Source organism: Protopterus annectens, chromosome 10.part0 (assembly GCF_019279795.1).
Source record: "Protopterus annectens isolate FY-2018-M chromosome 10.part0, PAN1.0, whole genome shotgun sequence".
Taxonomy (NCBI): domain Eukaryota; kingdom Metazoa; phylum Chordata; order Ceratodontiformes; family Protopteridae; genus Protopterus; species Protopterus annectens.
In genome coordinates, this window is record NC_056744.1 from 1790617897 (window position 1) to 1790645825 (window position 27929).

A 27929-nucleotide genomic window follows, 5' to 3' on the forward strand; every position below is an offset into this window, starting at 1 on the left:
AGCTATCTTTTTTAATTTTAACCTACTTCTGTCCATGATATATGCCATATAAATACAGTCTATATATCAGTGTCGCCTTGGTGAGATGTTGTGAAAACAGGGTCCACGTCATGAGGGTACTCACCGAGACTTGAGGATGAATTCAGTTTCAGCACTGCTATTCTCCTTTGCTGCTGACTTTTCATCTCTCCATCCGGACCCCCGCAGAATGGAAGGATTACTGATGTAGTAGGGGAATGAGGGACATAGAGTACAAGAAAAACTCACATTATTAAGTACATACGTAATACAGAATGGAAGGAGTACTGATGTAGTAAGGGAATGGGGGACATAGAGTACGAGAACAATTCACATCATTAAGTACATACGTACTGCAGAATGGAAGGAGTACTGATGTAGTAGGGGAATGGGGGACACAGGGTATGAGAACAACTCATATCATTACGCACAAACGTATTGCAGAATGGAAGGATTACTGATGTAGTAGGAGAATGGGGTATATAGCATACAAGAAAAACTCACGTCATTAAGTACATACGTACTTCAGAATGGAAGGAGTATTGATGTAGTAAGGAAATGGGGGACATGGGATATGAGAAAAACTCACATCATTAAGTACATACATACTCCAGAATAGAAGGAGTACTGATGCAGTAAGGGAATGGGGGACACAGGGTACGAGAACAACTCACATCATTAAGCAGAAACGTATTGCAGAATGGAAGGAGTATTGATGTAGTAAGGAAATGGTGGACATAGGATATGAGAAAAACTCACATCATTAAGTACATACGTACTGCAGAATGGAAGGAGTACTGATGTAGTATGGGAATGGGGGACATAGGGTACGAGAACAACTCAGTTAAGTACAAACATACTGCAGAATGGAAGGTGTACTGTTGTAAGGAAATGGGAGACGCAGGGTATGAGAGAAACTCACATTATTAAGAACATACATACTGCAGAACATAAGGAGTACTGATGTAGTAAAGGAATGTGGGATATGGGGTGTGAGGAAAGGCTCACAGCACTAGGAATGTACATACTGTGGGAATGGTGACCAACATGATAAGTGAATGTGGGGCATGGAGTGTGAGGAAAGCTCCATAGTACTGGGAATGTACATACTGTGGTAATGGTAACCAACATGATAAGTGAATATGGGATATGGAGTGTGAGTAAAGCTCCACAGTACTGGAGTGTAGGCAATGGGCAATGGATAGGCTAGTAATACATGGTAAGGAAAGTGTGGGACATGGTGTGTGTGGAAAGGCTCACAACACTGGGATTGTACATAATGTTGGAATAGTAACCACAGTGATAAGTTAATATGGGATGTGTGGTGTGAGGAGAGCTCCATGGTACTGGGAGTGTACATACTGTGGGAATGGTAACCAACATGATAAGTGAATGTGGGATATGGACTGTGAGGAAAGCTCCATAGTACTGGGAGTGTACACTCTGGGCAATGGAAGGGTTACTGACATGGTAAGGAATGGGGGACATGGAGTGTGAGAGTGTGAGGAAAGCTCCATAGTACTGGGAATGTGAATACTGTGGGAATTGTAACCAACATGATAAGTGAATGTGGGACATGGACTGTGAGGAAAGCTCTATAGTACTGGGAGTGTACACATTGGGCAATGAAAGGATTACTAACATGGTAAGGTGAATGTGGGATATGGTGTGTGATGAAAGGCTCACAGTACTTAGATTGTACATACTGTGGGAATGGTAACCAGCTTGATAAGTGAATGTGGGATATGGGGTGTGAGGAAAGCTCCATAGTACTGGCAGTGTACACACTGGGAAATGGAAGGATTACTAACATGGCAAGGACAATGGGGGACATGGTGTGTGAGGAAAGACTCACAGCACTGGGAAAGTACATACTGTGGGAATGGTAACCACAATGATAAGTTAATGTGGGATATGGGGTGTGAGGAGAGCTCCATGGTACTGGGAGTATACACATTGGGCAATGGCAGGCTTACTAACATGGTAAGGTGAATGTGGGATATGGTGTCAGACGAAAGGCTCACAGTACTGAGATTGTATGTACTGTGGGAATGGTAACCAACATAAGTGAATGTGGGATATGGGGTGTGAGGAAAGCTCCATAGTACTGGGACTGTACACTTTGGGCAATGGAAGGGCTAGTAACATGGTAAGGTGAATGGGATACAAAGGGTATGAAAGACTTATAGCATTAGAAATGTCCATACTGTGAAATGCAATGGTTATCACGATGGTAATTGAATGAGGGACATAGATTAAGTGGAAAGGCTGATATTACTGGTAATATTCAGATTGGGAAAATGAATGATTACTAACATGGTAAGGAAATTGGAACATGGCATAATAATAGGCTAAGGGAATGGGAACATGGGATATGAGGAAAGGCTCAGTGCAGTGGGAATGCACACACTGGGGAATGGAAGGGTTACTAATATGGTAAGGAAATTTCAACATGGGATATGAGAAAAGCTCAGTGCAATGGGAATGCATGCACCAGGGTATGGGAGGGTTACTAATATGGTAAGGAAATGGGAACATGGGGTATGAGGAAAAGCTCAGTGCAATGGGAATGCATGCACCAGGATATGGGAGGGTTACTAATATGGTAAGGAAATGGGAACATGGGGTATGAGGAAAAACTCAGTGCAGTGGGAATGTGTGTACCAGGATATGGGAGCGTTACTAATATGGTAAAGGAATGAGAACATGGGGTATGAGGAAAAGCTCAGTGCAACGCGAATGTATGTACCAGGATATGGAAGGGTTAGGGAATGCATGCACCAGGATATGGAAGGGTTACTAATGTTGTTGTTGTGTCTTTCGGCTTTTCCCGGTTAGGGGTCGCCACAGCGGAATTCCGGTCCGCTAATGATTGTCAGTAGATTTTTATGTGCCGAGATGCCAGCCCTGATGCACAACCTTCAATGAAGGTACACCCATTCATGCATGTCTCCACACAGAAGACACTCTAGCTGAGAATCGAACAGGACAATGTCTTACTGTGAGGTGACAACGTTACCGCAGCACCACCACCATATGGTAAGGAAATGGGAACATAGGGTATGAGGAAAAACTCAGTGTGGTGGAAATGTGTGTACCAGGATATGAAAAAGTCACTAATATAGTAAGGAAAGGAGAATATGGGGTATAAGGAAAGGCTCAGTGTGATGGGAATTTGCGCACCACGATATGTAATGGTTACTAATATGGAAGGGGAATGAGAACATGGGGTATAAGGAAAGGCTCAGTGTGATGGGAATTTGCGCACCACGATATGTAATGGTTACTAATATGGTAAGGGGAATGAGAGACATGATGTGTGAGGAAAGGATTACAGTTCTGGGGAAAAACACACTGGGAATTGAAGTGGTATTAATATGCTAAGGGAAACGTGGACAATGGGGTACAAGGAAGGTATCAGAGATGGTATCAAGATATTGCATATGTATTTCTATCAGTTATTTGGAATCTGCATCATTAAAAGGTTAGCAGACTCACTAGTCAGGGCAAACAGTCTTTATATGTGCTAAGGTATTGTATATTGTTTATGTATTTCTTTATTTACAGTTTTTCCTTATATGCCAAAGTCCATATGTGTATTACTTCTGTACTTATTTATTTACTTATATTTTTTCGATTAGTTTGAGCCTATTGTATAGAGTCAATTTACAGAGGGGGACTAGAAAATACAATAATCAGCACCTGTACAGTAATTATAGAAACAAAACATGCAAAATGACATATATAAGTATCATAGTATATATCAGTGGAGTTTTTTTATCGGGTAGTATGGTTTGAGCAAAGGGTATGAAGAAGGATGCATAAGACAGCAGAATAATATACCTGACTGAGTGGGGGGATCAACCAATTCTCACGGTGTGCCAGAAGAATACTTAACAGCTGTTTCATATGTTTTTTTCTTGTAGGTGGACATGTTTTCTGGAGCAGTGTTCATCCAGCAAGCACTCGGCTGGAATATATATGTTGCTGTCTTGGCATTACTGGGAATCACAGCTCTCTACACTGTTACAGGTACAAATGCTACACATAAATGAGCAGTATAACCAGTGCTGTGCACTAAACGTGTGTTTGTTATATATGGGCTGATGAGTAATATGAACAGTGAGGCAATGCAATGCTGTGCACTAAACGTGTGTTTGTTAAATATGGGCTGATGAGTAATATGAACAGTGAGGCAAAGCAATACTGTGCACTAAACGTGTGTTTGTTATATATGGGCTGATGAGTAATATGAACAGTGAGGCAATGCAATGCTGTGCACTAAATGTGTGTTTGTTATATATGGGCTGATGAGTGATATGAACAGTGAGGCAATGCTGTGCACTAAACGTGTGTTTGTTTTATATGGGCTGATGAGTAATATGAACAGTGAGGCAATGCAATGCTGTGCACTAAGCATGTGTTTGTTAAATATGGGCTGATGAGCTGTATGAACAGTGAGGCAATGCAATGCTGTGTACTAAACACGTGTTTGTTATATATGGGCTGATAAGCTGTATGAACAGTGAGGCAATGCAATGCTGTGTACTAAACACGTGTTTGTTATATATGGGCTGATGAGCTGTATGAACAGTGAGGCAATGCAATGCTGTGTACTAAACACGTGTTTGTTATATATGGGCTGATGAGCTGTATGAACAGTGAGGCAATGCAATGCTGTGCACTAAACGTGTGTTTGTTAAATATGCGATGAATAGTATAGACAGTCTGGCAATGGGATGCTGTGCATTAGAAGTATGTTTGCCAAATGTGTGTTGATATGCAATATGAACAGTTGGGCAATAAGACACTGTGCATTACATCTGTGTTTGTTAAATATGGCCTGATGTGCAGTGTGAACAGTCAGACAATGAGACACTGTGCATTACATGTGTGTTTGCTAAATATGGGATGAACAGTATGAACAGTCGGGCAATGGAATGCTGTACATTACATCTGTGTCTGTTAAATATGGACTGATGTGCTGCATGAACAATGAGGCAATGAGACACTGTGCATTACATCTGTGTGTTTCTTAAATCTGGGCTGCAGGCCATTATATGGCCATCATGATACTAACACCATGTAAAGTCCATTAATAAGTTGGATGTTTTCACCATACACTCCCACCATTTTACATCTTAAATATGTACCAGAAATGGACAAGTACCTCCAGGTAGCGAGACTGGCGGAGTTCGTTTTACAGTACATGATGATCATTACATACTGAGTAGAAATACAGCCCCAAAGACCCATTTGCTTCCAGCTAGGTGACAATCATCAGACCTATTTACTCTTGAGATAAGAGATAACAGAAAAGAGTGTATCAGCTGTCTTATTAAGATATGGGAATTATTTTATTTATACTCCCTGTTGGTTTCTAGCAATCTCTCCCTTCCATAAACTATTAGTCATGTGAATATGACCTGAGTGGTGGCAGTCCAATCCATAATTGCAAAAAAGGCCCACGTTTTATCTTCAAAACCATGCAACCTCATTTAGACATTCCCTGCCTACCACTCTGCCACTGGCAAGCGAGGGTCACTGGAATGAGTGCCATCTGGTCAGTGCCAAACATTAAGTGGAGATGGACTGAACAGCGGGCACAGATACTTCAGCAGAATATTCTAAAAGCTGCATATAACAACTGATTCCAAAATATGGTTAATAAGATAGATACAATGTTACAAGAGATACTTGATACAATAGTTGTGGGTGTCACAACACAGTACTCAACAGACAGCCCCAGGCTCTGATACCACAGTATTAAATACAGTGTAAAAAGTAGATCTAATGCAGTGAACTGCTTTCAAAGAAACATTTAAATACAACAGGCATGGAGATAACATGTAACCCTCCAGTTAAGAAATGACACAGTAGATGCTTTCAAAGCAGATACAGTGCAGCAGGGTACTCAATTAATCAGCCATGCCTGAGAAATACACAGCAGGGTACAACAATTGTAGTAGTCCTAAATCCAACATCACTAGTAGACAGATAATGCTACAAACTGCTTGCATGTGCAACCAAGCACACCCAGGCACAGGTGAGCACTAGGATGAGATAGTCCAAACTCAACACGGTAAAATAATAGCATTAATATAAATCCAAGCAGTGTTAGTGGTGCAACAGGTAGTACACTCAGCTTTGGCGCAGAAGTTTGTGAGTTCTATTCCCACAACAGGGAGATGAATTTCCTGGACTGGGGGAGGGGCTGCACATCTGAGTGTGTCGTCCTTCAGATGAGACATTAAACTGAAGGTCCCATCTACCCGAGTTGGTGATAAATCAGGTGGATGTAAAAGATCCCATGGCACCTATTGAAAAGAACAGGGGTCCTTTATTTGTATACAAAAATAACTCTTATTTACAAAATATTTACATATGTACAAATATATAAATATACAAATCTGTTTACACATATTCATTATTTCCTTTACACTCATGCTAAATTTTCATCCATATTAGACCCACACTCCTTCTTCCATAACCACCATCTGGTTTTACTTAATATTCTTGCTAAACTACATTTACCATTAAACATAATTTAATTTATTCTTTCATTCCATGTAATCCATATAACATAAAACAACTGTGTCTACACTTTTAACATATTCTTTACTTCTGTTCTTATGATATCTGTATTTAATCATATGCATGTTCATTTTATCCACTTCTTTTATATTTCAAAAAAATCTCCTATAAACAGTTTTCCTCATAACTTTTTACTCTTCTAAATTTCAAAAACATGTTCAATAGTTTCTTCTTCTTGACAATGTAAACATATTATATCACTTTTTCTTTTTAAATGGCACAATCCTTTTACTGGCAGTTTATCTATTACCACTCTCCACAAAAAGAATCTTGACATTCTACCTTCTGATTACGCTATTTGATTATTATTTTTATAGCTTTATTTTTTTCATCTGTTAGATTCTCCCATGGTTTTACATGGTAGTATTTTATCATCACATTTTTATACCATACTGTTCAATCTTTTTCTATATCATCAATTTTTATTTTCCACATAAATATTTTTTCTTGGAAACATTTTATTTCTTCATTTATACACTATTTTTCTTGTTTACTCTTTTTTACTGCACCCCAGATGTTATCATACTTAATATTTATACAGTTTTACTACTAATCCCTCATCTGTTTCATTTATCCACTTTAACACTTTGTGCAAATTTAATGAAGCAGTGTATACCTCTGGGTTCATTAACCCTAAACCTCTTTATTTATTTACATACAAAACTCCTCTTTTTGCTGGGTCTGTTTATTTATTTATTTGACATTTGGTAACCAGGTTAGTCCAGCTGGGCCAGGAGCCCATTTTTAATAGAGGCCCGAGGAGAAAAGTTCCAGTTACAGACAGTTTAAGTATACATAACAGTTTAGTGTACAATAAAAATGAATAACGTCACAACACTCGATTTAAGATAAAAAACTGCTTTAATCGCACAAACAGAGGCAGATAACACAACAACGAAGTGCTTTCACCTTGGGTTCCATAGGCATCATCAGAGTTGCAAAAATCAAAAAATGAATAGCTTAAATACCCTCCCAAATTATCCAATTTCAACAGTTGGCCAATGAAAACACATAATTGAATTCACACACCATTAAGTAAGGCATCATTAAAATTTATGTTAAAAATATATGTCTACAAACCCTTTCAAAATATATCATTACTGACAAACATTACAAGTACACATAAGTTCTGTATTGCAAAGAAAAACATTTGTGTGTGTGTGTGTGTGTGTGTGTGTGTGTGTGTGTGTGTGTGTGTGTGTGTGTGTGTGTGTGTGTGTGTGTGTGTGTAGCTGTTCTATAACTGGTGTGGTAAGGTGTATAGCAAGTTCATGAAAGGGGTGTAAGGGATATCTAGAGGTATAATGAGATGTCAGAGAAATAAATGTGGGAGATATACTTAGAGGATTCTATGATATTGTGGTAAAACAGTAATAGTACTGGAGTGATAAAAAAGTATGCTGTGAAGTTGTAATGAAATGTGTACTACAGAGTAGAACTGGAGTTAGGTAGGGTCATGGCAAGTACAAGTTTTGGTTCTCATAAAGTGTAGTTTGAGTTCTTTCTTAAATTGTAAAGGGTGTGTAATGGAGTGCAATTGGGATGGGAGGTTATTCCATGCCTAGGATAAGGTGGATTTATGAAGTAGTCTACAATAGTTTTTTTTGGTTGGTAGATATCAAGGAGTTGTTGGTTAGAAGTACGCAGTGTGCGAGTTGGTTTGTAGATGGATACCAAGGAGGACAGGACAGGGCAGGATGATGGTTTATAAAGTATGGCGTGAATAATTTGTAACGGAGATAGAAGTTGTTGTCGCGGGAGTTGTAGCCATTGTAGTGAGTTGACTGTGAGGCAGTGGTGTGAGTTATGAGGGGAGTTTGTGTTGAATCTTGCTATTTTGTGGTAAGTTTGTTGGAGTTTGGCCAGGGTAGTCATTTGAATATTAGTTAGTATTGGGGTGGCATAGACAAGGGAGGGAAGAAGAAGAGCCTGTGCCACGGACAGTCTGGCATCGTATGTCAGGAATCTATGGTTTTGGTAGAGCATACCTAGCTTTTGGTGGATTTTCTTTATACTTTGAAGGATGTGTAGGTTAAATGTAAGTTTATCATCAATGATGGCTCCTAGAAGTTTTGTGTGGGAGTCAGGTTGTATGGTGGTGTTATTGGAGGATGAGATAAGAAAGTTAGATTTTAGGTGAGAGAGTATCCGTGGGTAGAATAACAGGAGTTTGGTTTTCTTGGGGTTTAGGATAAGTAGATTATCAGCTAGCCATTTTTCCACAGATACAAAGGTGTCCTGGGTGAGTGTGTGAAGGTCAGAGATATTGTTGGAAGTGCAGATGAGAGTTGAAGCGTCAGCATATTGAACTAGTACAGATTGTTTGCAGGAGGTATGTAGTTCATTTGTAAAGATGTTGAATAGGAGGGGTCCCAGGATGGAGCCTTGAGGCACCCCAGTAGTTACTGGGAGGTGGGGTGAGCAGGAGGAGAGCCAATGAACAGACTGCTGTCTGAAAGCCAGGGGACAAAGTTAGATTTGATTTTAATACACCTTGTAGGGGCTAAGGAGTTGAGTATATCAAGGAATATGCTATTAAATTTGTGAACAGCATCATTCAGAGGCAGTTGTTTAAGGATGGACCAGTCAATGGTAGAGGATAGAGTTGAATTGGGTAGTATTAAAGTTATGTAATTTACGACAGTCTCTATAAGAGTGAGGTTTGACTGCCTGGGAAGAGTGGCGTATTATGCTACTAGGAAGATGGTCACTCAAAGAGTTTGGCAAGGTAGTTGGCCTGTGGTAAAGGTTGGGAGAGTTAGTGAGAATCCGGTCTATGGTCGATGTGGAAGAGGTGTTATTGTGTAGGTGAGTAGGGGATGTTATCAGTTGGTGGAATCCATAGAGGCTGATGCAGAGCTGTGGGGATTTAGTGGAAAGTTTGGTCCAGTCTATGTTAACATCACCTAAGATGATAGTTTCATAGGGTATGTTGAGAGAGAACCAAGACAGTATAGATTCTAAGATTGGAATATTATTACGGGGGAATATAAATGGAGGCAAGGACAATTGTCTTATGGGGGTTAAGATGGCAGTTGAGGATGATAAGTTAAGCTGGGTGGAAATCAGGAGTGGGTGTGGTGATGGTGGAGAGGTTAAGGCTATTTGAATGGATCTAGAACTCCATATAAATGAAACAATTTGTAATAATTCATTTTCAAATGCTAGACTGTGGTGGTGGTGGTGCTGCAGTAGCGTTGTCACCTCACAGTAAGACGTTGTCCTGTTCGATTCTCAGCTAGAGCGTCTTCTATGTGGAGACATGCATGAATGGGCGTACCTTCATTGAAGGTTGTGTGTCAGGGCCGGCAACTCGGCACGTAAAAATCTACTGCCAATCATTAGCGGACCGGAGTTCCACTGTGGCGACCCCTGGGAAAAGCCGAAAGACACAACAACAACAATTCCTTTTCAAATGCTGTTGGCAAAAAAAAAAAACTTGCTAACTATGCTATTTTTCCAATCGGTAATGAATTTATCAAATAAGCCTTTTTTTCTGAATGATCATTTATATGTTCTCCAGAACAAAAAAAAATGTTTGCTTTATTTCTTCTATTGTTTTCCCCATTGAATTTTACTTACATCTTTATTTTCAAATGTTATACTTAACACAGATAGTTCATTCAATGTAAAATATATAACCCAGATCTTTGCTACATCACCTAAACCTTTACTTGTCTCTTTATTTAAAGCCATCCTATCATCTCTAGACACTCATTTGTGAAAATTATTGCTTCTTTTGTCTAAATGTTGTTTTTTGCAATTATTATAATGTGATTTGTATATGTTCATAGAACTGGAATTCTTAACCCTTCAGGTGTTATATATACCCCATCTCCTTCATTTTATAATTTATTTCACATACTATCACATTCATAACTAATGCAAAGAGTAATAGAACTCATTGGACATCCCTGTCTTACACCACTCTTCATATTTACCTCCTGGCTTAACCAGCCATTTAGAAGTATTTTTATTTTATTATTACTATAAGCTAACATACATCATTTCGTAACTCTCTCACTTATATTCTTTCATTATTACCCATAAGATTTCATGTCCAATTATGTCAAAGGGTCTATATTATAAGATTGACTGTTAAAAACATCAAACGACATATGGTCGATGTCTTCAAACATCGACCTTATAAAAAGACAAAAAAAAAAAGTACCCTAACTGGTTTAAGCATGGGGGCCCACTGCCCCCCCCCCCCGCTACTTAAATATACCAACTCTGAGACCGCACTGCATTGCAGTAAACAGAAATCTCCCCTTATGGAGATTTCCATTTACATGCTCGAGATTCTGAGCGTTCGATATTCTCATGTCGACAATGTCAGATTCGACATTGTCGGCTTTCGAGAATATAATATAGACCCATGTCAAATGCCTTATTAAGAGCTCCTATCATGATTTTTTGCTTCTTCTTTTCTGATCATCCAGAATTTCTCTATCATTAATAGTTCTTGACAACCCTTCCCGTTTATGCTATATATGCTATATTCCATAATATTTTCTATTTTAGTTTCAAATCTCTTTTGTATTATTTTCAGAAAGATCTTATAATCTTTATTATTCAATATTATTGGTCTCCAATTGTCTTCTCTCTTCCTTCTTCCATATGGATTTAAGTATTCCACTTCATAATTCTTTATACATAAAACCTTCATTTAATCATTCATTCAAAATCTTTAAAATGTTTTTTGCCCATCCCTTAAATATTTATACATTTCATACCCTATTCCATCTGGGCCTGCAGCCAAATCTATATTTAATTGTCCTAGTACTTTATCTAGCTCATTTAAAGAAATCTCCATTTCCAATTCTTTATTCACTTTTTCTGTTAACTTTTTTACTTTCCATGTTTTTTTCACTACCTTCTGTTTTTCTTTAAACATTTCTAGCACATATTGTATACATATTCATAATATTTTCCTCAGTTCTTTCTATTTCTCCTTTTACAATTTTATTTCTCTTGTTACACTACCATCTTCCTTTACTAATTTACTTAAGTAACTCAATACTTCTTCTCTTTTTCCTTGCAAAAATATCTTTGTTTATATTTTATTTATTTATTTTACATTTGTTGACCGTGATTGTCCGACTGAGCTGAAGAGCCCTTTTTCAGATAAAAGCTCCAACATATTATTCAATTTTCATTATAAATTAGCATTAAACAGCAATGTTTCAGGATTATTACAAGGCATTAAGTAGCAATACAATGTTATACAGTGTCAATAATCAGGAGTAAAGCATAACTATTTCAAGATGTATAAAAAGAAATATGTCATTAAGATGAGTACAGTTTTTGGGGTAAGTGGTTACAAAAACCCAGTTTTATCATGATATAGTTGCATGAAGGCAATTCAATTACAATATAATGTTTCTCTGAGGCAATTTGCTTAATAGATTTTAGAAGACGGTAGAAAGAGTAGTCAAGGAAGATTAGAGAGAGCCAGTGAGAAGAGTGAGTTAAGGGCAGAAAGTAGATTAAGGTATGAGAAGTAGGGGGTGTTAAGGAGGGAGAGTGCAGTGACAGGACCAGTGACTTTTAAAGTGCTCTTTGGCGGCTGTCTTAAATGGTTTGGGATGTGTAAGGGTCCTGATTTCTAGTGGGAGCCTATTCTAGGCAATAGTGGGGTGATAGCTGCACGTGTTGCGTCCAAATTTAGACTTGGGTTTGTAGATTTGTAGTAGGTCTTGGTTAGAGCTTCGGAGAGGTCTGGAGGGAGAATAATGGGAGATGAGAGGGGATAGTGCTGGGCAGTAGGAATGCTGGTATAGGATAGATGGATGATCTGGAGATGAGAGAGAAGAAGCTGGTGGGGTAATTCAAGCCAGTTTAGGTGTTTTACAGAGAGACAGTGATGGGATTTGTAGGTTTGTCGGGTAGCAAATCTAGCTACCTTGTTTTAGGTAGATTCAAGTTTGGTCAGGAGTGCTGAGTTAAGATTTGTGAGAATTTGAGAATTGTACATTAGACTGGGTAGAAGGTAGGTAAGACAGAGTAATCTTGGCTTCAGAGGTAAGGAATTTCTAGTTACAGCAAAGCAGCCCTAGTTTTCAATGAGTCTTTTTGATACATTTATTAACATGCGAGTCAAATTTAAGCTGATCGTTGATGGTTACGCCTAAGAGCTTAGTACTGATTCTACCTGAATGGGAGTGTTATTAAGGGACTGTATGGAGAAGGAGAGTTTAATATTGTTAAACTTTTAGGTAGAGTAACAGCTTTGTTTTTTGGGTTAAGGATGAGCTGGTTGTTGGACAGCCATGTTTCAACTAAGTTAAAAAATGCCTGAGTAGCTGAGAAGCGCTTAGAGGGAGAGTTGGCTGTGGTGATGACTTTAGTCATCTGCATATTTCACTAAATATGACTGAGGACAGGAGGTGTAAAGCTGATAAGTAAAGATATTAAAAAGTAAAGGCCCTAGGATAGGCCCTTGAGGTGCACCCATTTTGACAGGGAGAGGAGGGGAGAGTGCAGAGTGCCATCTCACTGATCTGTTGGTTATATAACAATTCTTGGCAGAGTACCATCTCACTGATCTGCTGGTTATATAACAATTCTTGGCAGAGTGCCATCTCACTGATCTGCTGGTTATAGAACAATTCTTGGCAGAGCACCATCTCAATGATCTGCTGGTTATAGAACAATTCTTGGCAGAGCACCATCTCACTGATCTGCTGGTTATAGAACAATTCTTGGCAGAGCACCATCTCACTGATCTGCTGGTTATAGAACAATTCTTGGCAGAGCACCATCTCACTGATCTGCTGGTTATAGAACAATTCTTGGCAGAGCACCATCTCACTGATCTGCTGGTTATAGAACAATAATTGGCAGAGCACCATCTCACTGATCTGCTGGTTATAGAACAATTCTTGGCAGAGCACCATCTCACTGATCTGCTGGTTATATAACAATTCTTGGCAGAGCACCATCTCACTGATCTGCTGGTTATATAACAATTCTTGGCAGAGCACCATCTCACTGATCTGCTGGTTATAGAACAATTCTTGGCAGAGCACCATCTCACTGATCTGCTGGTTATAGAACAATTCTTGGCAGAGCACCATCTCACTGATCTGCTGGTTATAGAACAATTCTTGGCAGAGCACCATCTCACTGATCTGCTGGTTATAGAACAATTCTTGGCAGAACACCATCTCACTGATCTGCTGGTTATAGAACAATTCTTGGCAGAGTGCCATCTCACTGATCTGCTGGTTATATAACAATTCTTGGCAGAGTGCCATCTCACTGATCTGCTGGTTATAGAACAATTCTTGGCAGAGTGCCATCTCACTGATCTGTTAGTTATATAACAATTCTTGGCAGAGTGCCATCTCACTGATCTGCTGGTTATATAACAATTCTTGGCAGAGTGCCATCTCACTGATCTGCTGGTTATATAACAATTCTTGGCAGAGTGCCATCTCACTGATCTGCTGGTTATATAACAATTCTTGGCAGAGTGCCATCTCACTGATCTGCTGGTTATATAACAATTCTTGGCAGAGTGCCATCTCACTGATCTGTTAGTTATATACCAATTCTTGGCAGAGTGCCATCTCACTGATCTGCTGGTTATAGAACAATTCTTGGCAGAGTGCCATCTCACTGATCTGCTGGTTACATAACAATTCTTGGCAGAGCACCATCTCACTGATCTGCTGGTTATAGAACAATTCTTGGCAGAGTGCCATCTCACTGATCTGCTGGTTACATAACAATTCTTGGCAGAGTGCCATCTCACTGATCTGCTGGTTATATAACAATTCTTGGCAGAGTGCCATCTCACTGATCTGCTGGTTATAGAACAATTCTTGGCAGAGTGCCATCTCACTGATCTGCTGGTTATAGAACAATTCTTGGCAGAGCACCATCTCACTGATCTGCTGGTTATATAACAATTCTTGGCAGAGTGCCATCTCACTGATCTGCTGGTTACATAACAATTCTTGGCAGAGCACCATCTCACTGATCTGCTGGTTATAGAACAATTCTTGGCAGAGTGCCATCTCACTGATCTGCTGGTTACATAACAATTCTTGGCAGAGTGCCATCTCACTGATCTGCTGGTTATATAACAATTCTTGGCAGAGTGCCATCTCACTGATCTGCTGGTTATAGAACAATTCTTGGCAGAGTGCCATCTCACTGATCTGCTGGTTATAGAACAATTCTATTTATTTCTTGATTTTTTTCATAGAATTCATTTTCTTTGTCAAAGTACTTTCGATAATTATGTTCTAAATCTTCCACTGTATCGTTATATTTTCTTTTATATTTTTCTTTTTCTACTTTTCTCACATCATATTGCCACCAAAAAACATTTTAATATTTTTCCTTAAATATCATCCACCAGTTTTTATAAAATGTTCTCCTAGTAATATGATCTTTCCATAACTGTATTACTAATCTCTTTCCTTCTTCATTCGATGGTTTCTCATTTATCCTTTTTATTCCTTTGCCTATGTTTATATGTTCCTTGTTTTCTTTTATCTCTATCTATATTGCAAGGTGATCAGAAAATCCTGTTTCAACTGTATCCCTTCTGCTATAACTAAACCTTCTGATACTATAAAACAATCTATTTCAGATATATATATATATATATATATATATATATATATATATATATATATATATATCCCTTTTGTAAGTCCATGAATTTTTGTTCCAAAGTTTTAACGTACCACATCTCATAACTTCTAACATTTTTCTTATATAATTTCCTTTCTTCTTACGCTTGCTCTTAAATCACAGTTAACATACACACACACAATCACTACACAGTCTAAAATCTGATGAAATAAGTTTTCTCTTTCATTACAATTAGTATAAGCATATAATGCTATAATTCTATATTCTTGTTCTTTCCATTGTAAATCTACAATGGTCAATCTTCCCATTTTTGCTGAAGTTACATCTAATATCTTTAATGTGTTTCTACAGAATATGGATATTCCAGAACATCGCCCTGTAGGCCAGGCACAGGTCACCTCTTTACAGCCCATAAGAGACAGAGAACAGTGCTAGGGGTTTCACTCTTTCCTCAGAGGTCTTGTTTTGTGTACCCTGTATTTTCTTGCTGAGAAACCTTTGGGGTCTCTCCAGCTGTTGCATGGCAAATGCAAAAGGGAGCAGTGTACCCTCTTATTGGTCTGAGGATGGTCCAATATAATGGAATTATAACATCCTTAGATCCAGATGCAATGCCTTTACTTATGAGATGTACCACATAGAAAAATATCCTTACCACTGTGGAAACTTGGTGGTCGAAGTTCAGATTACTATTAGCCTCTGTACCCAGATCATGTACCACTGGGTTTATTTTTAGGGAGGTGCTGTCTATAATGTAATTAGCAGGGAAGTCAGTTTTTCCAATAAGAATAATAATGCATTTTGTCTGCACTAACCTTTTCTGCAGTATGTTAACATAGTTGGGGGAACTCAATAAGTGCACCCAATTTGCATGTTTGCCTGGACTTCTGAGAAATACATTCCAAACAGTAAAGGGCCCAGCATAGAACCCTGCTGTACATCACTGGTGACTGGTCTTCTGTTAGAGGTCAAGTCACCTACTTTGACAGTATGTGTCCTGTCGGTGAGCCAATTTGCTACCCATCTAATGATGTAAGAGTTACTTCTCAGTTGGGAGAGTTTCTCTATAATACCTGAGTGGGGGATTGAGTCAAATGCCTTGGCTAGGACAAGGTAGGAGGTATGCACTGTCTTTCCCTCATCCAGGGCCTTGGTAATGTTTTCAAAAATGTCAGCCAAGTTCAACAAGCGTCATGTACCCGTAACCAGTCTTAACTGGGTTGGTTCTAGAGTATGGAGATTACCTATGTCCTTGTTGATAAGGTCCTCCCTTTTTAAGTTCTCCAAATCTTTTATGTTTCTAATACCATGATGGGAATGGACCCCATTCCTAAGTCAAACTAAGATTAAAGTTCATGAAATTAGTATTGTTTCAATCTTTGATGTCATCCAGAAGTGCTCTTCGCAGCACCCGCAATGTGCTCAGTAAGGACTCCTCCTGCAATTCGTATGGAGTTACATGTATTTGTACTGTCTGAGTATCTTTCTTCCACATTGCTCTCATTTCTGGCTACAAATCCTAAGATTTTCTGACTTTGTGTCTCTGTACTCAAGACACTGTAGTACTGGTTGTAGCAATTTCAATGATCAATGCTACTTTTGTCTGTTGGTAATGGGTGATCCCATGTGATGTAGATGTCATCATTTTCTATAATGCTTTGTGGCTCATGTTTCCAGTGTTTTACAGCTACTTCAATATTATAATGTTTGCACAATCCCCAGTGCAACAGTCTTGCCACATTATTATGCCTTTCAGTATACAGTCCTTCTGTCATTAGTATATCACAACCAGCAACGAGATGTGCAACTGTTTCTAATTCTGTTTTACAAAACCCATATTTGTCTGTTTCTCTCATATGTTCAGTGGACTTCAAACCAATGTGTATGTAGTCCACTATCTTGGGCCACCAATTTTAACCTTTCATGTTTTGGTTTGAATTCACCCCTATTTAACCATTCCTGCATTCGATCCTGATCAACATAAGGTTGTTCCAAGAGGTTTCTATACTTGCAAATATATTTATACATTTTCCACATTTCTTGCCTTCTCATCTGATCCTTCACCTTATATTCTTTCTTTTGTTTTTTGGCACATTCAGTTACTGCGTGATTTTTACCCACTTCTGGTTTGGTCTCCTTTCCCGCTTCTAAGCTTCTGCTAAACTAAGCAGGGAAGCCATCTCAGACTTATTCTCCTCGTGTTTCAAAACTTTCACTACTTTTGGGTCTTGTGAGGTCAGTAGATATGTATGCAGTCCCACGATTGCAGATCTGTACATGTAATCAGATAAACCTCATTACAGAGTTTTAACACCTCCACCTCCAAATTTTTGCCATGATTTTCTTCCTTCTGTTATACAACCTATTGATGTTGTGATTCCACCAGGGGGGGCTTGTTTTTTGAGTTAATTCTGTACTTATTCTTGGTAGGAATGACTGCCTCTATGCAGCTATTAACATGTTTATAAAGGGTTTCTGTGAACAGTCCTGCATAGACAGCAGTGTTCTCAAGGTTTATGGGGCCTTGAAATTTTGCCAGGTTATCATTTAACAGTAGAAAGCTAGCCTTAGAGTAGTTCCTGAAAATTCCAAGGTTAGCTGAGGTTCTGGGTTTTATTTTTACTTTAAAGGATATCATTCTGTGGTCTGACCTTTCCAGATAAGACATTATACTAAGGGGTGTGCAGCACTCTCCCATATTAGTGAAGACCAGATCCAGTACATTTGCTCCCCCGTTCAGCGTATTGACAATCTGGTCCAGGGAGTTTGCATTTGCACATTTTTGTTATAGAGATTATTTTACTTGTAGATCATTGGGGTGGTTTGTTTTTGAGTTTTCTTATATATTTGGTTCTAGCATGGACTACCACATCTTAGCACTTTGCTAGTTGAGTGCTTATGTAGTAGCCAGAGTTGCATGGGGGTTGGCGGTGGTACAGGCAAATATTGAGAAATCTTCATAAATATTTGTTTGGGGAGCAGTGTTTGAGACTTTAAAGGAGAAGGTCACAAGTTTATCGTTGGATGTAACAAAGGTTGGGGATACTTGTTTTCACTGTACAATCTTCTTTAACTTGTTTATAATAAGAACTCGTATTCTTTTCTACTTTTGACTGTAGTAAGTAACAATAATCTTTGTATTCCTTACCTGAATGGAACTTTTCTCACCAGGCCTCTACTGAAAATGGAACTTGCCAATTAACACAAATAGATATATGGATAGATGGATAGACAGTCAGATAAAAGGCTGTATAACCTACCAGGTGCAAGCAGTTGATGCTCACTGTGCTGAACAAGTGTAAACCAGATGCTGTCTACATGGGACAGCCTAGTCATATTGAATGCCTTGTGCTGCAAGGGGTGCTTCACACAAACTAAGTGACATGCGTCACAGGCGCCACACCACCAATGCAGAGAGATGTGTCAGAGCTGGTGCACTAGCCATGCTAAGTGAAATGTGTCACAGGTAGCACACCACCAATATAGCGTGATGTGTTAGAGCTAGTGCTTTAGTCATGCTAAGTGACATGTGTCACAGGTGATACATCACCAATAGGATCATAGGAAGTTACTAGGCTATTGGCCCTGAGGCCCTTATAAGCCTAGCCAAGAGTTTAGCCAATCTTTAGACAAATCCGAACCCAAAGCCCTGTCTAGCAGGGACATGGGTGGAATCCCAGGGATGTATTTTCTATTTCCCATCCAGTTATCCAGGTTGTGCTTAAAAAGAGTTAAAGAGGTGCTCTGCTTGATGTGGACAGGGTGTCTATTCCACACACGGGGGGAGTCTTTGGAACATGAATCTGTCCCTCCAACAAGTCCTGTTGATGTCAAAGACCAGGTTGAGGCTGCGTGTGCAGGTTACACGAGTGGAGTTTGACTTGCAGATATGCAGCAGTCCCATCAAGGCAGGGTCCGAGATCACCTTGTATGCCAGACGGAGGTCACCTCTGAGGAGTCTGTATGAAATGGAGTAGAGGGATAGGGCTTTTAGCCTATCTGTGTATGGCAGATTTTTGAGGCCCTGAATTCTCCTGGTGAAGAACCTCTGTGGTCTCTCCAGCTGCTGCATGTGCTTTGCGAGGTACATGCCAAATGGGGCATTGTACTCAATAATGGGCCTTATAAGGGAGGAATACAGTGATATTATGACCTCCTTGTCCCTGGATGAGATACCCTTACTTATGAGGTGGGCCATGTAGAAAGATTTCTGTACAATGGAAGCAACATGGTGGTCAAAAGTCAGCTTGCTATCAATCTGGGTGCCCAAATCCCTCATGACTGATTGTGTGCTTAGGATGCTGTTATTAATGTGATAATTTGAGGGGGTGTCACTCTCCCCAAAGGGGAAGATGATACATTTTTTGGTATTCAGCTTGATGACATGTTTCTGGCACCAGTCATTTGTCTGGGTGAGTCCGTCTTGAAGGATGTCCATATCACTAGGGGAAATGATGATAGCACCCAGCTTGCAGTCATCTGCAATCCTGGTCAGCCATAGCCCAATGGTTTTGGCCTGCACCTCAGACAAGTCTATCACAAATAACAGAGGCCCCAAGACTGAACCCTGGGGCACTCTGATCGATACGGGTCTACTGCTTGAGGTGACTTCCCCTATTTTGACTAGGTGGGTTCTATGAGTGAGCCAGTTAGCTACCTATCTGGTAACATATGGATTGATGCCTAGTTGAGAGAGTTTATCTGCTCAAGTAGGGAATAGTGTCGAAGGCTTTAGCAAGGTCAAGATAGGTAGTGTGCACCGTCTTCCCCTCATCCATGGCTTTGGTGACTGTCTCAAAAAAGTCAACCAAATTTAACAGATATGACCTCCCCTTGATGAAGCCAAACTGTGTGGCATCCAGTGTTTGGAGGTTGCCAATGTCCTTGTTAATGAGGTCCATGATAATCCATTCCATGGCCTTGCAGATCAGGCTAGTTAGGCTGATGGGTCTATAATTTTCTGGATTGACGGACGCTCCACATTTGTGTAAAGGGATGGCAGTGGCTGTCCTCCACTCAGTTAGGACAAAGCTGGTACTCAGGCTTTTGTTGAATAGGGTACCTAATGGTGCTGCAAGTTCCTAACTGAGTTCATGTAGGATGCAGCCTGGGATGTTATCAGGTCTCATAGAGCAGTATTTTTTGCCTTTGAGAGAGCAGTAATGACCTGATCCATAGATATAAGGGGAAGGGGGCAGGTACTGGGAATGTCCTGATTTACTGATGGGGGACAGAGGGGTGAAATTTTCACTGAATCTGTCAGCCAGCAAGTTTGCTATATCTACAGCATTTGTATATGTGCTGACCTTGACCACCAGTTCTGAACAGATCTGGGTGCTTCCTTTGAGACTGAGGACATATGTGAAGAAGGCCTTATGATTGTCCCTAATAGATGTGGCTAATATGGACTCAAAGTTTGCTTCGAGGGGATTTCACTAGTGCTCTTATTTGCTTGTTTGGGCTAAGGAGAGATTGTTTCCAGTTGGGCACCTGCTTCTTCTTGGTCCGGGAAAACAATTCTTTTCATTTGTTACAGAGTTTATTTATTGCAGATGTCCACCAGACAGGTTTTACTCTTCTTGGCGGAGGATGATTTAGTCCTGTCAGGTATTCCTGATTCCATGCACCTATATAAATGTTCATATAGTAATTTGGTGTAGTTTTGGATACTGGTGCCAGTTCCTAGAGAGGGGAGGGGCTGTGAAGCTGTTTGTTCCATCCCTCAGGAGGGTGTAAACAACTTTGGAAAAGTGTTTTTGTTTGACCCCAGCTAGATGGGGATCAGAGGAGATGGTGGCTTTGAAAGTGACCTCTTTATGGTCAGATCTTACCAGGGAGGATGATACTGCAGTGGTTACTCATATTGGTAAAATGAACACCTCTGCCAAGTTTCAAACCTAATCACCTCTCACCTACCACCCACTGCATTAACTCACCATGCCAAAGAGATCTATGCAGAGTGATGTGTCAGAGCTGGTTCTCTAGCCCTGCTAAGTGACATGTGTACACACCACTAATGCAAAGTGATGTGTCAGACTTGGTGCTCTAGCCATCCTAAGTGACGTGTTACAAGTGGCACACCACCAGTGCAGAGTGATGTGTCAGAGCCAGTGCTCTAGCCATGCTAAGTGACATGTGTCACAGGTGTTATACAACCAATGCAGAGTAATGTATTAGAGCTGGTGCTCTAGCCATATTAAATGACATGTGGCACATCATCAATACAGAGTGATGTGTCAGAGCAGGTGCTCTAGCCATATTAAATGACATGTGTCGCATGTGGCACATCATCAGTGCACAGTGATGTGTCAGAGCAGGTGCTCTAGCCATGCTAAGTGATATGTGCCATGGGTTGTACTCGAGCCACAATAAGCAACATGCTATAAGTGATACCCCAGATCACAGTGAATGACATGGACCTCAGGCAGTACCCCAGCTGTGATGAATGATGCAGCACAGCTGATGTCCTACCCATGCTGAATATCATGGCCCACTCTGACTGATACACTGTAGGTGATCCCACAACCACACTGAGTGACACACCACAAGTGGTGCCACAGCCATCCCAAGTGATGGGCCACAGGAAGTGTCACAGCCACAATGAGTGACTTGTGCCACAAGTAATCTTACAGCTTCACCAAGTGATATGTGTGGCAGGCAGTACTGAACTATGCCAAATGACTTTAATCAAATCATCTAAGGTATGAGCCCAGTTATTCTTGCTAGGAGTAATATACAATCATTGACCAAGGGAAGTGTAAGGCCAGGTTAACATCAAATGAGAGAGGTTAGCACCAAAAGGGAAACATTCTGGGCTTAAAATGGCCTGCAAAGGCAGCTAGCCTAGTACTTATGAACCTGTGACACAACCCAATTACATTAGATGATGTGCCACAGGTGGTGGCACTACACAATTATTTTGAATAATATGCACCACAGGTGATAGCACTGCCCAGTTATTGTGAATGATATGTGCCACAGGTGGTGGCACTGCCCAATTATTTTAAATATTTGCCACAGGTGGTGGCGCTGCCCAATTATTTTGAATATGTGCCGCAAGTGGTGGCACTGCCCAGTTATTTTGAATATATGCCACAGGTGGTGGCACTGCCCAATTATTGTGAATATGTACCACAGGTGGTGGCACTGCCCAATTATTTTGAATGATATGTGCGACAGCTGGTGGCACTGCCCAGTTATTCTGAATATGTGCCACAGGTGGTGTAATCAAAACTCCATCTTCTGTGTCAGTCTGTCAGAGTCTTCAACTGGTATGATACAGGGGAAAACAGGTATTCTGCTGCCACCTGTATGTGCTCCATCATGTAATATGGCACCATTAACATGAGGAGCATGCTTATGGTCTTATTTGGGTTTGAAATGTAGATTGACTCTAGAGGTATGTCATCTCCTGAACCACAGGTCCTAAGGTGGCCAGACATTTGTTCTGTGATAATACATGTTTGGCTGTGAGCTCCATTACCTCTATCCAATGCAAGTGTGGAGGAGAGCAGGTAGATGGTACCACCCAGAGCTGTAGTGTCAGACAGCATCACTTTGGGATCGATGATGTACATATTACATGTCTGCATATACATCCACACTTATAACACTGATGAACGCATTACATGCATGCATATGCAACCAGAGTTATAACCACAGATAAACATACATATATATATATATATATATATATATATATATATATATATATATATATAGAGAGAGAGAGAGAGAGTTAGAGTTATAGTTACAGAAATATATATGGGTCTATGTCAGATGACTGAGTTTTCAGAAATTCGAAATTCATATGGTCAAGAGCATATGATAGAGTTTCTATCAAAAAAAAAAACACAAAAATCTACATTGTTTTATGTTTTTGGAGGGGGGCAAGCCCCCCTGCACCCTCCCAAACCACCTGTAAATTATACATACCAAGTCAGTGATTGCATAACAGTTGAGGATAAGGGCCTCAACCATATGAATTTTGGATATATATATATATATATATATATATATATATATATATATATATATATATATATATATATATAGTGTGTGTGTGTGTGTGTGTGTGTGTGTGTGTGTGTGTGTGTGTGTATATATATATATATATATATATATATATATATATATATATATATATATATATATATATATATATATATATATATATATATATATATATATATATATATATATATATATATATATATATATATATATATATATATATATATATATATATATATATATATATATATATATATATATATATATATATATATATATATATATATATATATATATATATATATATATATGTATATATACGGTATATATACTACACACCTGCATACATATTTGCATTTATACCATCAATGTACATTTTGCACGCCTTCACACACACACACACACACACACACACACACACACACACACACACAAAAACATATGCACACAGACTTAAAACCTTGATATACATATTACATGCCTTCACCTAACATCTACAGTTATAGCCTTGATGTACATATTACGTATCTGCATATACATCCATAATTGTAATTCTGATGTGCGTATGCATTCCAGTTGTAACATTGTTAATATACTCTCATACCCCAAGTCATGTTACAAGTCTGCGTTATTACACATTGTCATCAAAATATCTGTCTGTTACATTTCAAGCCTCAGCAATTGTAGTATCCATTTCTTACCAACATAGGTAAGATAAATGTTTACATTTACATCCATAGCATTTATATTGGTTTACTATCAAAATCTCAACATTCATATGGTCGACACATTAATATTAAGTAGTTCATTTGGTCAACAGACAGTGCAGTCGACCTTCTGTCGACATTATGTTGACAACAGGCAAGGATTTATCCTTGTCAGCACTGTTGTGCGATCCTGGAGTTGTAATATATAAGTAGCACAGTAAAACACTAGTGTTAGTTTGCAGGTGTGTGTTGACCATTTAAATGTAGACATTTTAATGTCGATATTTTGAACTGTCGATGTAATGATTTCAACCACATGAACGGCGACTATATGAATTTTGACATTTTGATAGTAAACCATTTATTTTATGTATGCTCACAACCAATTCTAAGAAAAATATATATGATGCAGGCTACCTTTATGTCTACTGTAACAAAGCATTGCAAGCACATCTGGATGTCATGGACAGGATACTAAAAGGTGTGTCCTATTGCACCTTTGCTGTTTGCAGATGATGATGATGTCTTTGAGACACTGAGTGGCTGATCTCTGGGGTGCTTTGGAGGATTTCTTTGCTCAATGGGAATCTGTTAAGAAGAAAAGGAGCACCTCCAAATCAGAAATCAGGGTTTCATCAGGTCAGAGAGAAGCAATTACCCTAAGTAGAGGAGTTAGTCTCTTGGGGTCTAGTTCATGAGACAGGGATGAGGGATCATGAGATTAAGAAACTGAACAGCAGATGAACGTAGAAGTGATGGTACCTCAGGTGTTACACCAGAGCAGAATCACTGGATGAATCATGGTCACTCATGGTTATTAGATTTGTTTAGAGAATGGGCGACCTGTAGATCTGCATCCTGATTGGACAACAAATGTTCTCCAACAGGGTGTTAATCTACAGGTAATGTTTGTGTCTTTTGGCTTTTCCCGGTTAGGGGTTGCCACAGCGGGACTCCGGTCTGCTAATGATTGGCAGTAGATTTTTACTTGCCGAGTTGCCAGCCCTGCCGCACAACCTTCAACGAAGGTATTCCCATTCACGCAGTCTCCACACAGAAATCGCTCTAGCTGAGAATGGAACAGGACAACGTCATACTGTGAGGCGACAACGCTACCGCAGCACCACCACCGCAGCATGATCAGTGCATACAATACAATAAAACAGCATGATCAGTACATACAATGGACAAGATCAACATGATAAGTACATACAATGCAATAGAACAACATGATCAGTACATAAAATGCAATAGAACAACATGATCAGTACATACAATACAATTGATGTTAATCTACAGGTAATGGCCACTGAAAAATGGGTCAGCCACTTCACGGCAGTGTAGTATACTGCGATGGAGCTTGGACTGGAAGCAACCTAATAGCTGCCATTATTTTATTCTTGTTAAGTAGCACTTGTGCTGTTTAGTGAGTGTAAAATTAAAAAAAATAATAATAAAAAAAGTGTGTGTGTGCTTATGTCTGTGTGCGAGAGTATATGTGTGTATGAGATTGAAAGAAAGATTGGTCAAACTATTATTTAAATGAAACAAAAAAAGTGTGGGGAGTGTGTGTGTGTGTGTGTGTGTGTGTGTGTGTGTGTGTGTGTGTGTGTGTGTGTGTGTGTGTGTGTGTGTGTGTGTGTGTGTGTCTGTGTGTGTGTGTGTGTGTGTGTGTGTGTGTGTGTGTGTGTGTGTGTGTGTGTGTGTGTGTGTGTGTGTCTGTGTGTGTGTGTGTGTGTGTGTGTGTGTGTGTGTGTGTGTGTGTGTGTGTGTGTGTGTGTGTGTGTGTGTGTGTGTGTGTGTGTGTGTGTGTGTGTGTGTGTGTGTGTGTGTGTGTGTAGGTATGTGCATGTGTGTGTGTGTGTGTGTGTGTGTGTGTGTGTGTGTGTGTGTGTGTGTGTGTGTGTCAGTCACAAAGTGTAAGATCAGGTGACCACAGGCGACAGCAGTAAAGAGGTTTGCATACCTCTTAACTCAAAATATCTGGGTGAAGCTTAAAATAACGGGGAGCAAAGGCCCAAAAATAGGAAGAGATTTTAAATATTGTTTTTATAAGATTACAAAGTCGCTTAAATAACAGGATGTGTGTTAGCATTCATTTTGTATAGGAAATTAAGTATGAAACTGAAATGTATGTAATTATTTAGCAACTTTACTCCCTAATGACTAGCAGCAAACCACGCATTTTAGGAGTAAGGGACTAAAAATATAAATATCTGGATATATTTTTTTAATTTTAAATTTTGGATGTAAAATGCTTCCTCCAACACCATTTACATATACTATAGCAAGTTTGGAACATTAGGCAGAGGAACTATTTTACATCAAAAATATATAAAAAATAAATAAGTAAAACACAACAATTTTATCGATAGCCATTCTCTAAGTGCAATAATACCCTCCAGGGTACTTGTCAGTGTGTAAATAATGTCCTTTCATGGGTGTAGAGGCCCTCTACCTGTTGGGCATCATTGCTTGAGTAACGACCAACCAGATAAGATCTGAGATTGAAGCAGCAGAAATGAGGTGAGGATTGCTGGGTGCATTTTCCATGACAGCGTAAGGATCTCAGATCATTGCTCCACCAGTTTGAGAGAAACCAGTTACAGTGGTTTGGCCACCTATTGAGGATGCCCCCTTGGTGCCTCCCAAGGAAGGTGTACTAGACAAGGTCTGCCAGTACCAGGCCCTGGAGCTGATGCAGGACATATTAGACAGTGATTATTAGTTCTTAACATGCTTGGAAGCACATGGGAATACCGTGCTGGGAAGCACATGGGAATACTGTAGGATGAACTGGGGGCAGATAAGTCTGGTTTGCCCTGTTCAGCTTGTTACCATCATGATATCCATGAGGACAAGGAGTTGGAACATGCCTTGTGTCCTGGATATGAACTTGCCAGTAAGAGATTTGTGGGACATGGGCCCCTATCAGTTCATTGAAAAATCAGTTCAGCAAATGGCATTTTCAGTGCAGTTACATCGAACATGCCATTCACTGAACTGTTCCTACTGAGATGGTATAGTGAAGATTAGAAAACTTGCCCTTTCATCACTATAATGCCATCTCAGAGTTGGTATATATAGTTAGTGGGGGGTGTTGGGGTGCAGCTCCCCACATGAGGGGAATTCGATGAATGGCATTTCTGATGAAATGTGTTAGTTGAAGTGATGGTTCAAAGTAGTGATATAGACCCATGGGACACATCCCCTGAGGGTATTACTGACACAGGTTGCCCTTTGGGCAGAAGTGGGCAGCATGGGACACTGGAGAAGACATTCTCAGTGATGCTATCTAACTGCATATTAGCTGGAGATTTGTGGAGGGATAGCCCTTAATGCTCATGGGTGCCGCTCCCTATGTTCCAGGCAAGGCATTTGTGCTACTTCAGATGGTGTCCATAGCATTAGCCACAGCCCTATGACTGGAATGCTTGTGTGATACTACTATATTCCTGGAAGTACTGTGAACATTCTATACTCACTCGCAAGCTGGCATATGCAAGCAAGGACTATACGCAGTATTTTGGGTGCAGATGGCTGGGAGACACCTATATTTTCACTAGTAGAGATAGAAATGATCCTGTAGCATGGATGTCAGTTTCACTGGCACCTAAATGTTCATTTAGCGACAGGTCAGTAGATCATGTTACAGCCACACTACAAGGTCAGCCTGTGTACCATATAGTGCCCTTTGGAGCTCTCGGTCACCTAGTATGACAAAATGTGCTGCTGCTGTGCACCCCACATTGTAGTGGCAACAACGGAAGTACACCCCCATTAAATGCCATGCCATCATATTTCATAACTTCACTCACATGACCTTAAAATAGCATGCAGTATTCAATTCTAGCACAACTAGAATTGTGCATTTATATTGTCTAGGAAATGGACACAACCTTGTGACTTGGCTAACCATACTGTATAAATCTTCACTGACATAACAGCTACTGGTTTGCTTTATACTGGCTTAAAAATGCAAAACAC

General features: G+C 39.7%; 1 protein-coding gene across 1 annotated transcript in view; it reads left to right on the top strand.

The window, feature by feature from the left end:
- Positions 1-27929, top strand: part of SLC5A2 (solute carrier family 5 member 2) — a 261601-nt gene that overhangs the window by 58387 nt on the left and 175285 nt on the right. Inside the window, exon 5 of the mRNA XM_044086616.1 lies at positions 3945-4050. Coding sequence (XP_043942551.1) covers positions 3945-4050 — 106 coding nt within the window. The remainder of the gene's footprint in view (positions 1-3944; positions 4051-27929) is intronic.